The 13,247-nt window shown below is 33.2% G+C and overlaps 1 protein-coding gene across 7 annotated transcripts in view; it reads left to right on the plus strand.

Annotated features, from left to right (window-relative positions):
• The window catches only part of LOC127723333 (uncharacterized), an 80,899-nt gene that overhangs the window by 3,856 nt on the left and 63,796 nt on the right, over positions 1-13,247 (plus strand). Inside the window, exon 2 of one of the 7 annotated variants that reach the window (XR_007992004.1) lies at positions 2,230-4,360. The exons of 2 other annotated variants lie outside the window; for them this stretch is intronic. Coding sequence is in view for 4 of the 5 variants with exons in the window: in XM_052229905.1 (XP_052085865.1) it covers positions 2,725-3,927 (1,203 nt within the window). In the remaining variant the exon portion in view is untranslated. Of the gene's footprint in view, positions 1-2,229; positions 5,414-13,247 lie in introns of those variants that run through there. 4 more of the 7 variants (XM_052229903.1, XM_052229905.1, XM_052229902.1 and 1 more) reach the window with 4 other exon arrangements.

Here is a 13,247-nt window from a genome sequence, read left to right on the forward strand (position 1 = left end):
CCTGCATTGTTGTATATTGGCTAAACGAAGACCTTTTTGAAAGAATTCGTAAAAGCAATATGAAGTCGATATACCCTTTCCTAATCTAAATTCTTTTGTTTTTTAAGCTGTCCAACGTTTTTACATTTTAGATGTTCAAACATTTGACAAAAGTTATTCCAAAAACAACGTATTGTACACACAAATCGTATCTATAATTAGGAATATATATAACAACAAGAGTGCACACGCTGAAATTTCTCGCCTCCTTTACTAATCATTGATATTATGTTGATAGTCCTAAATATAAAGCTTTACTACAACTATCACATACACTTAACATGATCCAAGAAAATGAGGTCAAGGTCATATAAACCAAACAAGAAATACATGTACACCTTACAATCCTTCAATACACTAAATATAGTTGACCTATTGTTTATAGTTTCTAAGATACAATACAGACTTAATCAAGAAAACTAAACATTGATCAATGAACCATGAAAATGAGGTCAAGGTCAGATGAACCATTCCAGGCAGACATGTACAGCTTACAATCCTTCCATACAACACATATAGTTGACCTATTGCTTATAGTATTAGAAAAACAGACCAAAACATAAAAAACTTAACACTGAGCAATGAACCGTGAAAATGATGTCAAGGTCAAATAAAACCTGCAAGACTGACATGTACATCATAAAGTATTTCCATACACCAAATAAAGATACCCAATTGCATATAGTATTAGAAAAAAAGACCAAAACTCAAAAACTTAACTTTGACCACTGAACCATGAAAATGAGGTCAAGGTCATAAGACACCTGCCAGCTAGACATGTACACCTTACAATCGTTCCATACACAAAATATAGTAGACCTATTGCATACAGTATAAGAAAAACAGACCAAAACACAAAAACTTAACTATAACCACTGAACCATGAAAATGAGGTCAAGGTCAGATGACACCTGCCAGTTGGACATGTACACCTTACAGTCCTTCCATACACAGAATATGCTAGACCTATTGCTTCTAGTATCTGAGATATGGACTTGGCCATCAAAACTTAACCTTGTTCACTGATCCATAAAACGAGGTCGAGGTCAAGTGTCTGACGGGCATGAGGACCTTGCAAGGTACACAAACACCAAATATAGTTATCCTACTACTCATAATAAGAGAGAAATTAACATTACAAAAAATGTCAAGTAGTCACTGAACCATAAAAATGAGGTCAAGGACAATGGACATGTGACAGATTGAAACTTCGTAACATAAGGCATCTATATCCAAAGTATGAAGCATCCAGGCCTTCCACCTTCTAAAATATAAAGCTTTTAAAAAGTTAGCTGACGCCGCCGCCGCCGGATCACTATCCCTATGTCGACCTTTCTGCGACAAAAGTCGCAGGCCCGACAAAAATAGACCATACGAGTATTTAGATATTTTAGGAATGATTGTAATTTTATAATAATGATGATTATTGCATGTATGATGTTTATTATTTTACTACAAAGTTAATGAATTTTCTTTAATATTTCATTTTAACTTGTGAATTTCTAATATAATTAAAGCAAACTGTGAATCTTATAGTCTCAAAAAGGTAGAAGTAATTTTCTAAAGGGTAGATAATCAAACAGCAAACAATCTTACATAATCTTTAAATTAAAAGTCTTTGATACAACACTGTTGAATAGATAACCTATATTACATTCTTTATTTAGTAGTCACAGACAGTAAATAAGTTTTTAATAAAAAAAACAATCCTGTTCGTCACGGGTAGACAAATACACTTCGATGCCAGATAAAATACTTGCTTGACATAACTTCTAAATTATTTTGTTGTTAAGCTATAGCTCCATACTCTTTTAAAATCACAGCTTGTATTTGACAATTTTTTTTTGAACATATAAAACAAAACAATCAGACTAAATGTGTTTACTTATTTCAAATAGCTGTAAAAATACAAGATACAAACTAGACAATCAAAAACTATAAGTCGAAAAAAAAAAACCGAATGTACCATTGCAAAGAAAAAATCCTCAAAACGCAAACAAACAAAAAAAACAAAAAAAAAAAAATTTCATTTACCTGAAAAAATCCTTTGTCCATACTTTGCGGCTGCATATCATTCCAACACTTTTTGAACAGCAGTTGTTGTGAACGTGGTTTTCAAAAGCCTAATAAGACTATAGATGAAACGATCATGAAAATGTATTAGTCTTCCAAATATTTCTATATTTGTAGAAATCATTTAGTAAAATGACATCTCAAAATAAGGAGTGGTGTACTCTTTGTAAAGAAAAAGATGCAACACGTAATGCAGTCACGTGGTGTACAGAATGCGAAGACTTCCTTTGTGTTGATTGCGAGACCCATCATGAGAAGTCAAGAACATTGAAAGACCACAAAACTATATCGGTCGGAAATTACAATAAGTTACCGGCCTTTATGAAAGGGATGAGCAATCGATGTAAAGACCACGAGAAGTTTGAACTCTATTGTTCGATCCATGAATGTGTATGTTGTGTTCACTGTATCACTGATAAACATCAGGCTTGTCAAACCATATTGCCATTGTCCGACACTCTAAATCAAGTTAAATCATCTGCCTCGGTTCCGCTTCTTGAAAAAGATCTCAAGGATCTTACAATTAACTGCGAGGAGAAAATAAAATACTTGAGGAGTAGAATTAGTACAAATGCACAGCAGAAATAAAAAATAATCGAGGACATAACGTCAATGCGCAAGTATGTCAATGAACATCTTACCAGATTAGAACAGAAAGTTCTTGATGATCTAGAAACTGAACATTCCACGCTAAAATCACAAATGGATACTATCTTACACGACGTTGAAAAACGAGCAAAACAGATTAGAAGATTACAAGACGATTTTTTAAACATGACGAAATACGCAACTGAACTTCAAATTTATGTAGGTCTGAGAGAAATTGAGAAAATTACATCGCAAGAAGGGAATTACCTAGAAAATCTAATGCGCGAAGGTAGTTTCAATGAGAACAACTTGCATGTCGCATTTTCACCTGCCCTGGAGTCATTTCTCAATGACGTCAAATCGCTTGGAGAAATATCAATCGAAATTCGTCCTTGTAATATCAAAGCCGAAGCGGGAAGAAAATATCAAGCACAGCAGGTAATTCCTATTCAAAAGATTGATAACATAAAACCATCGTTCTTGAACACTCTGAAGATACCAAAAGGGCGAAAATTACGTGTAGTTGGCTGTTGTATACTACCTGATGGTAACTTTATACTTCTAGATAGAGAGTCAAACTGTCTGGTGATGTTTAAGAATGATGGCATATTTATGAAAAACGTGATAACATTTGAAGATTCAGTAGAAAATATGTGCTTTGTTAAAGAGAATATAGTGGCTGTTATTTTATACAAGGCATGTCAGGTAACGCTTGTTGATATAAACAAGAGCAAGGTCGTCAGAAGGATTGATGTTCCAAAGGCCTGTTACAGAGTTGCAAGTGATGGCCACGTTCTTGTAGTAGCTATGGATACAAACGAAGGTGTCATTGTCATGACGCTTCACGATGAATCAAAACAACTTTTAGAAGGAATTTACGTGCATGATATTTCATGGTCGAATTCATTTATTTATGGCACCAAATTTATGCAGAACAAGGTTTACTGTTACAACAGCAGTGGAACATTGCTTTGGACACTTACACACGAAGATATTAGTGAGCCTGCAGGAATTGCATTGGATAAAAACGGTTTTATATATGTAGCATGCAGGAAAAGTCAGAAAATAGTCAAAGTTTCACCCGATGGGAAATCATGCAAGACAATTTTAAATCACGACAATAGAATTGAAACTCCTAATGCCATAGCCATTAACAAGGAAACAGGTGTGATGTTAATTTCAAATGGAGACAAAGTTACAATTAGCGTGTCTATTTTTAAAATTTGAATTATACATTTTAATAGGTCTTTTTTTCCCTTTTGGGGATTTTTTTTTCAAATTCACACAAAAATCTACCAGAATGATACTGGCTCTTCCTTTTTCTGCAGAAATTTAGAAACAAAATCGTACCTTTTACCTAAATGGACACCGTCTTAAAAGACCTTCATCATAAATAACAAATGGATGGTACTGAACCCTACTGCAAAATAGTGCCAAATTAAAATTTAAAAAAAAACGTATGATATATTTAATGTTTGCTTCAGGGGAGTATTATTTAACACATTATCCTTTGTTTATATAGAGGAAACATTTTTTTTTTATTAAATTTAATTTTACAATGAACATTTATCTGGTATTTTAATACTTTTGATTGAATGGCAATGTTGGAGCATTTATTGTTAAGACAGCAAACCAGCGTCTTTAAAAAATAAAACAAAAGGTCAATATACAGATTCTGACAAGATAAAACGTCGATATTTGAAAAAATGATAAAACTAACAGAATCTATAAAAGATGAGCAATCAATACTATATTCTTTAATTGACAAAATATTTTAAAGATGCAAAAATAACGGCGATATTCCCGACTTGAAACCGACACTGGACCAGAAATTTTAAAACAGTGTAATACTTGTACTTTTGTAGTCCTTGCTGTAGATCCTCCTTGGAATTTAGGATTCTATATAAAAACCGATTTCAGTGTGCATTTCAATAGACTATTTCTATATTACCGTCTTTTTTATTCCGAAGTTTACTTTGTTTCGACAGGTTACCTACTCTGTGGTTAGACATCCTGGTACCAAGTCAAGTAAAAGCAACGTAAAGAAGTAAAATCAAGCTTTCAATCGGTACAATTTTTGGGGAAAATTAACTACAGCATATTTTCTTTACACGACAAAATCATCGGAAAACAGTAAACTTTCCCCTAAAATAACACCGATTATGTATTTGATTTTACTTATTTTGGTTACTCTTACTTGACCGAGTACCAGGATGTTCTACCACAGAAAAGGTAACCTGTCGAAAAATTATATAATATGGACACAAAAGTCGGTTATATGAAAATAGTCTATTTCTTGAATGAACTTTATTAAGTACATTAGTCTCAATAAATGAAATATTTAAGAACGCCAATTACATAAGGGCCAACATCGTCTTGGGTAAAGTTTCCTGTGCGAGAGCTGCGACCCTTGTTAAAATATAATTATATTATTGGGAATCTGAAAATGTTTTTTATGTTGGACCATGCATGATTACAAATAAACAAGAACTGGAATATATCGTAGTACACGTTTTCTTTCGTAACTAAAACGATATTTTGGCTACAGAGGACAGGGTGCGATATGGGTCTTATTTGGCTTCATTTTTTTTTTACTAATTTCGACTTGAGATTTGAAAATTTAAATTTATGTCTGTTTTAAAATTGAGGTATTGAGAAATTCGGACTAGAAGTTCTTGATACACGATGTTCAAATAAATGCAATTATGACGTATTGGAAAATGTTGGTATAATGTATATGTGTTTTGTGAAAAGTATATATATTTCGGTCATTTTTCAATTAGTTTTAGGATCTGACAAAGAGTACATGCAAGTACCAACTAAATATTTGCCACAATGTTCTTCTACATGAACAACACCTATCATGTAAATATTTGTGTAGTACATGCATGTGCTCAACATTCGCCACGTACACATATGTGTGAATTTATCTTTATTGAAACATGATTGATTTAAAATATTGGTTTTCATCAGCTTGGAACGAAATTGTAGTAACTGCGATTTTTCAAAGATCGGCAATTAGTGTTTTTCGTCTTTTTGTGAGTTTTTGTTTTGGGAGCTACGTGCCGATTTGATTAGTCATGTCCTTTCCTACTGATGTTTTACAGTTAGTTCCTATGTTCAGCTGTTATAACACTGTTCTGGATTTAATTTTGATTTTCTGTTTTTTGCATAAATAATGCCAAGGTTTTTTTTCTCTTTAATTGTTTCACATTTTGTCATGCTTCCGCCTTTTATATTGTTATATGGTATGGGTTTAGCTCATTGTTGAAGGCCGTACGATGATATATAGTCGTGTAAATTTTTGAGCTTTGGTCTCTAGAGGATATAGCTGTTTCATTGGAAAGCATACCCCATCTCCTTATTAACGGACTAGTTTCATTTGGCATTGCTTAAAACTTCAAACTGGTAATTTTAATTTGACTGAAATATAATTTATTTGTAAAACAATCAAGTCATGATAAAAACATTTCGAATGATTTTTGACCATGCAAAGTGAGTGTTCATAACTTTGACTTATACAGCTTTAAAATCAATGATGCATGCTTTGCTGACTTGCATTGGATTAGGTTTTGGAGTCTAATTGAAGGATGAAGATCACTTCGGAGTTCAAATGTCTCATGCAGTGTTGATTATACAGAAAGTTTTTTTTTCCTCAAATCCATTTTTATTTATTTGAAATATAGTGATAATTGATCATGCAATTCAATAATGCCTTGGAGAGTTTAATGAAGAGGATTTCCTATACCAGTTGCATAAATTCGAATATGCAGGTTATTTTTCAGCTTTTTATGGTTTGTAAAGTAGTAATTTTTGGTTTCTAAACATTTTGGCCTTAAGCATCTCTACAGAGCAAGTAACTGAAGAAATTGTCTTCTATTGCAGAATAGGTGGAACAATTAATGTCTTTCCTGAAGTTTTGATTTCCATCAAGAGTCTGCAAGACATCATTGTCCTTTGTTCAGATTTTGCCGACGCCATATTATTTCTAAAAATTTTATATATGCAAGAATTGATGCATTTAAAAAAGTAAATGTCTAATTCAACACAATAAGTTTCACTATATGGTATTAAGGGTGTAGATCCGAAGTTAATATTGTATTATAGAATTGCTTAATTGCTTTTCCTTGCCTTAACAGTTATCCTTATAATTTTAAACTAAATCATGTTTGTAACTTTGAAAAATAAAATGTGTAGTGTTAAGAATTAATGTCTTTGTCTTTACATTAATTGCATTTTTGAACGTATTTATGTCAAAGTTTAAACAGACAATGGAGGGACGGACGACAGACGACGGACAAACGACAAAGAATGGACAATTGCCTAATTGCTTTTCTTTGCCTTTTAAAAAAACTCATACTTATATCATGTCCTTTAAAACTAATCATTTTTGTAACCTTGAAAACAAAATGTATAGTTTGAAGAATTAAATGTCTTTGTCTTGGCGTTTTTTTGCATTTTATACGTATTCATGTCAACTGATTTTCTTTCAAAGAGAATCAATCGGCCCAGTGGATTAAAAAGAGTTAAATCGGACAACAGACGGACGAACGAAAGACGACGGACAAAGGACAAAGGGCGGACAATCGAAAGACGGTACAGCACTTTCATTAGAGATGGATGACAGAAGATGGAAAAATGAAATGATTACAGAAGATTACAAGTCACGCCAAGTAATTGAAATAGACTACATTTGATACAGGAATTCCAGGCCTGTCATTGCATTAATTTCTAAAGTAATTTTGACTAAAATATGCAAATATGTTGTTCTTATGTTGTGTTGTTACACCACTGTTCCAAATTAAGGGAGGGTTGGGCGCCTGCAAACATGTTTAACCCCACCCACATTCTTAAGATGCCTGTCCCAAGTCAGAAGCCTGTAATTCATTGATTGTCGTTAGTTGCTGTATATCATACTGGCTTTCGTTCATTGTTTTGTACATAAATCAGACCGATAGTTTTCTCGTTTAAATTGTTTTACAGGTGTCATTTGGGGCCTTTTATAGCTGACTATGCGGTATGGGTTCTGCCGTACGGTGACTTATATATTTTAACTTCTATGTCATGTTGTCTCTGGTGGAGATTTTTCTAATTGGCAATCATACCACATCTTCTTATTTTTAAATATATCATATTTGTTGTTATTTTGTTTTTCGTAAAAAGAAACTATTCAATTCTTCAACTAAACAGAGGGGCATCTTACTTATTTTTCTTCTCATATCAATGTCTAATCTACTTTTTCATATATTAGGGAGGAGAAATCAACCCACTGTAAACATTTCTCAAAGATACATTTATCTGATTTTATTTATTTTGCATATCACTGAACCTCTAATAAACATTTCCTTAAACAAATGATACTGTTGTTAGAGACCATCTTGAACTTGCAGCGATGTGAGGATTGTTGCTACTGTTGAAGGCGTTACTGTGACTTTGAGATACACGTTTTACAATTAAAGTATCTACATACCTCTACCTACCTCTACCTATTTCTACATTAGTGCTGTCAAACGTAGGAGGTCAATTTGCCCCTCTATATTTGGCTCTGTTTTATCTTCACTTATTATACTTGAGCTTCTTCTGGTGTTGTATGTGTATTAAGTGTTAAAGCCATATATTAGTAGATGGTCTTTCCAATGTTTGTCTGAACGATGTTCAAAAATCTTTTCGAACTTTACAGGCAATGCGATGTCTGGTAGGCTATTCCACACTTCCACTTATCGGTTCATAAAGAAGTATTTCCTTATGTCTAGTCTCCTTCTATTTTAACCAATTTCATCGAGTTTCCTCTTGTTGTCGACCTTGTTTTACGTGTAAATATTCCTTCTCTTACTCTTGGGTTATATACTCCTGTTGTTATCTTATATGTCTCTATCATGTCGCCTCTTAGCCTTTGAAATTTCAATGTAGGAATTTTCAGAGTTTTCAATCGTTCTTTGTATGACAAATCTTTGAGGTTGGGTAACATGTTTGTTGCTCTACGTTGGACGTTTACAACTATCCCTATATCTTTCTTTTTGTACGGGTTCCATTCACTACTATCATATTCAAGATGATGACGGGCTAACGCCTTAAATAGTAGACAGAAGAATTATACTAGTAATCTAAATAATTAAATGTTCTTATAATTCCAACTAGTTTGTTTGTTTTCTTGACTTGTGTCTATATAGGTTTGTCAAATTTCAGTTTGGAATCTATAGTCATCTTTCTCTGATTGAACTGTTATAGTGTAATTCCAGATCCATCATATGTCATGTATGTTTTTGATATCTTCTCTCTTGCCCAGACGTGGATTTGGTAGAAGAGTCCATTTGGTGTTGCATGCAGTGATTGTGTTTCATGAACTAACACACCATACCCTTTCTTTTTAATTTGATTAAAAATAATAAAAAAGCAAAGTATTGTCAAATGAGAAGACATTGACAAGCGGATGTCAAATTTGCTACACGGTACAACTTAACAAAAGTGAAAGACCAAATATCAAATTATTTCTGTGTTAAGAAGATGGGTCATGTGTGACGACAAATTCCTTTCTCAGTAATATGATAAAAATTACAGAAGGTGAGTTATGTGTATCGTAACGAAAAGTAAGGTGGAGGAAGGAGAGATTGACAAAGTTATTACAGCATCCTACCCATCCCGTAAGTCGGGAATAACTTAATCAGATGTGCATCGGCAAGGTTTTTAAACAAGCTATAAGTTGTTTTATCTACTATTCAGATCAGTGTCCTTGTTATTCGACATTTTACATCCCTGAATGACATTCCGTCTGTTTAACACAACACAACTATTAAGGTAAGACTAACAAATCAACTTCAATAGTGTTCGGTAAAATACATCTTTTTTTCCCTTTTGGGATTTTTTTTCAAAAATCTACCAGAATGATACTGGCACTTCCTTTCTCAGCAGAAATTTAGAAACAAAACCTTACCTTTTGCCTAAATGGACACCGTCTGAAAAGACCTTCAACATATATAACAAATGGATGGTACTGGACCCTACTGAAAAATAGTACCAAATCAAAATTTAAAAACGTATGATATATTTAATGTTTGCTTCAATTGAGTTTTATTGAACACATTTTTACTTTGTTTGTTTAGAGGAAAACTATTTTTTTATTAAATTTAATTTATCAATGAAGGGAAATTTAGTATTTTAAAACGTTCGATGCAATGGCACTGTTGGAGCATTTGTTGTTAAGACAGCAAACCATCGTCTTTAAAAAATAAAACAAAAAGGTCAACATACAGACTTTGACAAGATAAAACACCGATATTTGAAAACAATGATAAAACTAACAGAAACTATTAAATTTATCAAACAATCATTTAATCTCTAAATGACAAAATATTTACAGGATGCTAAAAAATCGGCGATATTCCCGACTTAAAACAGGCACTGGACCAGAAACGTTAAAACGGCGTAGTACTTGTACTTTTGTAGCCCTTCCTCTAGATCTTCCTAAGAATTTAAGAATACGACTGAAATTGTGCGATATCAATCTCGGTGTGCATGGCAATTTTTTTTATAACCTTTATTAGGTACACTAGTCTCAATAAATGAAACATTTAAGAACACCAATTACATAAGGGCCAAGGTCTTCGATGATAAAGTTTTCCTGTGCGAGAGCTGTAACCCTTGTTTAAATATAATTATAGAATTGGGAGTCTTAAAATTCTTTTTCCAGGTTGAACCATGCATGATTGCAAACAAAAGCTGGATTTATCGTAGTACACGTTTTCTTTCGTAACTGAAGCGATACAAGGGCTACTAAGTACAGGGCGCGATCAGGGCCTTATTTGGCTTTTATTTTTGTTTACTAATTTCGATTTTGGATTTTAAATCTAAATTATTGTCTGATTTAAAATTGCGGTATTGAGACATTACAGACGAGTATTTTTTTCTCCACAACGTCGAAATAAATGCAGTTATAATGTATTGGAAAAGGTGATTACAATGTATATATGTTTTGTGAAAAGAATATATATTTCGGACATTTTTCAAATAGTTTTAGGATCTGGCAAAAAGCACATGCAAGTACAAACTGAATATTTGCCTCAATGTTCTTTTATATGCGCAACACCTATCATGTAAATACTTTTGTGTTACATGCATGTGCTTAACATTTGCCGCGTACAAATATGTGTGAATTTCTTGTTATCTTGCTTTCTTTCGTCTGTAAAATCTGGATACTTTGGCATTGCATTAGTGTGCATGCTGTTATTCGTCTTTGTGTGACGTTTTTGCACGAAATATGTAGGATGTGTATTGATTGATATTTTAGTCTGTGAAAATATGATTGATTTAAAATATTAGTTTTTATCGGCTTTGATCGATATTTTAGTAACTGCGGTTATTCTTAGATCGGCACTTTGTGTCGTTCGTCTTTTTGTGATGTTTTGTTTTGGGTGCTTCGTGTGGATCAGGTATGTCATGTCCTTTCCTTTTGATTTTCTACAGTTAATTCATTTGTTCAGCTCTTATACCACTGTTATAGATTTAATTTTGGTTTTCTATTTTTAGTATGAATAAGGCCGTGGGATTTTTCTATTTAATTGTATTACATTTTGTCATGCTGTGGCCTTTTATATACACGGTATGGGTTTTGCTTATTGTTGAAAACCGTTTTTGAAAAATGACATACAGTCGCGTAAATCTTCTATCTTTGGTCTCTGTAGGATATAGCTGTCTAATGGGCAAGCGTACTGCATCCCTTTTATAACTGAACAGCTTTATTTGACGATGCTTAAAACTTGAAATTGGTAATTATAATTTGACTGAAATATGGTTTATGAGTAAAACAATCAAGTCATGATGAAAACATGTGATATGATTTTTGACCATGCAAAATTAGTGTTAATAACTTTGAATTGAATATACAGCTTTAAAATCAATGTTACAAGCTTTGCTTTTGACTATTCAACACCGTCTTTAAATTGCATTTGCTTAGGTTTTATGATCAATTAAAGGGTGAAGATCACTTCGGAGTTCCAATGTCTCATGCAGTGCTGATCACTGAAAGTTTATTTTCCCTCCAATTCATTTTTATTTATTTGAAATATAGTGATAATTAATTATATAATTCAATAATGCCATGGAGAGTTTCATGAAGAGGATTTCCCATACTATTTGTATAAATTCGAATATACAGGTTATTTATCAGCTTTTTATCGTGTGTATAGTAGTAAAAGAGGGACGAAAGATACCAGAGGGACAGTCAAACTCACAGATCGAAAACAAACTGACAACGCCATGGCCAAAAATTAAAAGACAAACAGACAAATAATAGTACAGATGACACAACATAGAAAACTAAAGACTAAGCAAGTAAGTTTTGCATGGATTATCAAATATTTTAACCTTTAGCATCACTGAAGAGACATTAACTGAAAAAAATCGCTTCTATTGTGGAACTGTTACTGTTGTCTTTCCTGAAGTTTTGATTTCCATCAAAGTTCTGCAAGACATAATTTTCCTTTGACCAGGTTTTGCCGACGTCATGTTATTTATAAAAATTGAATTTATGCAAGAAATCATGCAATTAAAAAAAAGTGAAAATATTAAAAAGAGGATGTGGTATGATTGCCAATGAGACAACTCTCCACAAGAGACCAAATGACACAGAAATTAACAACTATAGGTCACTTTACGGCATTCAACAACGAGCAAAGCCCATACCGCACGGTCAGCTATAAAAAGGACCCCAAATGACAATGTAAAACAATTCAAACGAGAAAACTAACGGCCTAATTTATGTACAAAAAATGAACGAAAAACAAATATGTAACACATAAACAAACGACAACCACTGAATAACAGGCTCCTGACTTGGGACAGGCACATACATACAGAATGTGGCGGGGTTAAACATGTAAGCGGGATCCCAACCCTCCCTCTAAGTCAACTTTAGCATAGCGAATACCCGTATATGATATTAAGGTTGTAAATTCGAAGTTAATATTGTACTATAGAATTACCTAATTGCTTTTTTTTTTTTGCCTAAACAGGCATGCTTATATCATGTACTTTAAAACTACCCATGTCTGTAACTTTGAAAAACAAAAAGGATAGTTTTAAGTATCAAATGTCTTTGTCTTTAGATTATTTGCATTTTGTACGTATTCATGTCAATTGTACTTTCTTTCAAAGAGAATCAATCGGCCAAATGGTTTAAAAAGGTTTAAACGGAAAACAGAAGGACGGACGACAGACGACGGACAAAGGACAAAGGACGGACAATCAACAGCCAATAGATGACTTACATTAGAGACGGATGCCAGAAGATGGACAAATGAAAAGATTACAGAAGGACAACTGACGCCAAATGAAGGCAACAGACTATACTGGGTACAGGAATTCCATGCCTGTCATCTTCATTCATAAAGTAATTTTGGCAAAAATATGCAAATATGGTGTTCTGTTACACCACAGTCCCAGGTTAGGGGGAGAGTTCTGTATGTGCCTGTCCCAAGTCAGAACGTGTAAATCAGTTGTCGTTTGTTATTGTATAATATTTTTGTTTTTCGTTCATTGTTTCGTGCAGAAAT

This window comes from Mytilus californianus, unplaced genomic scaffold (assembly GCF_021869535.1).
Source record: "Mytilus californianus isolate M0D057914Y unplaced genomic scaffold, xbMytCali1.0.p SCAF_13, whole genome shotgun sequence".
NCBI lineage: Eukaryota > Metazoa > Mollusca > Bivalvia > Mytilida > Mytilidae > Mytilus > Mytilus californianus.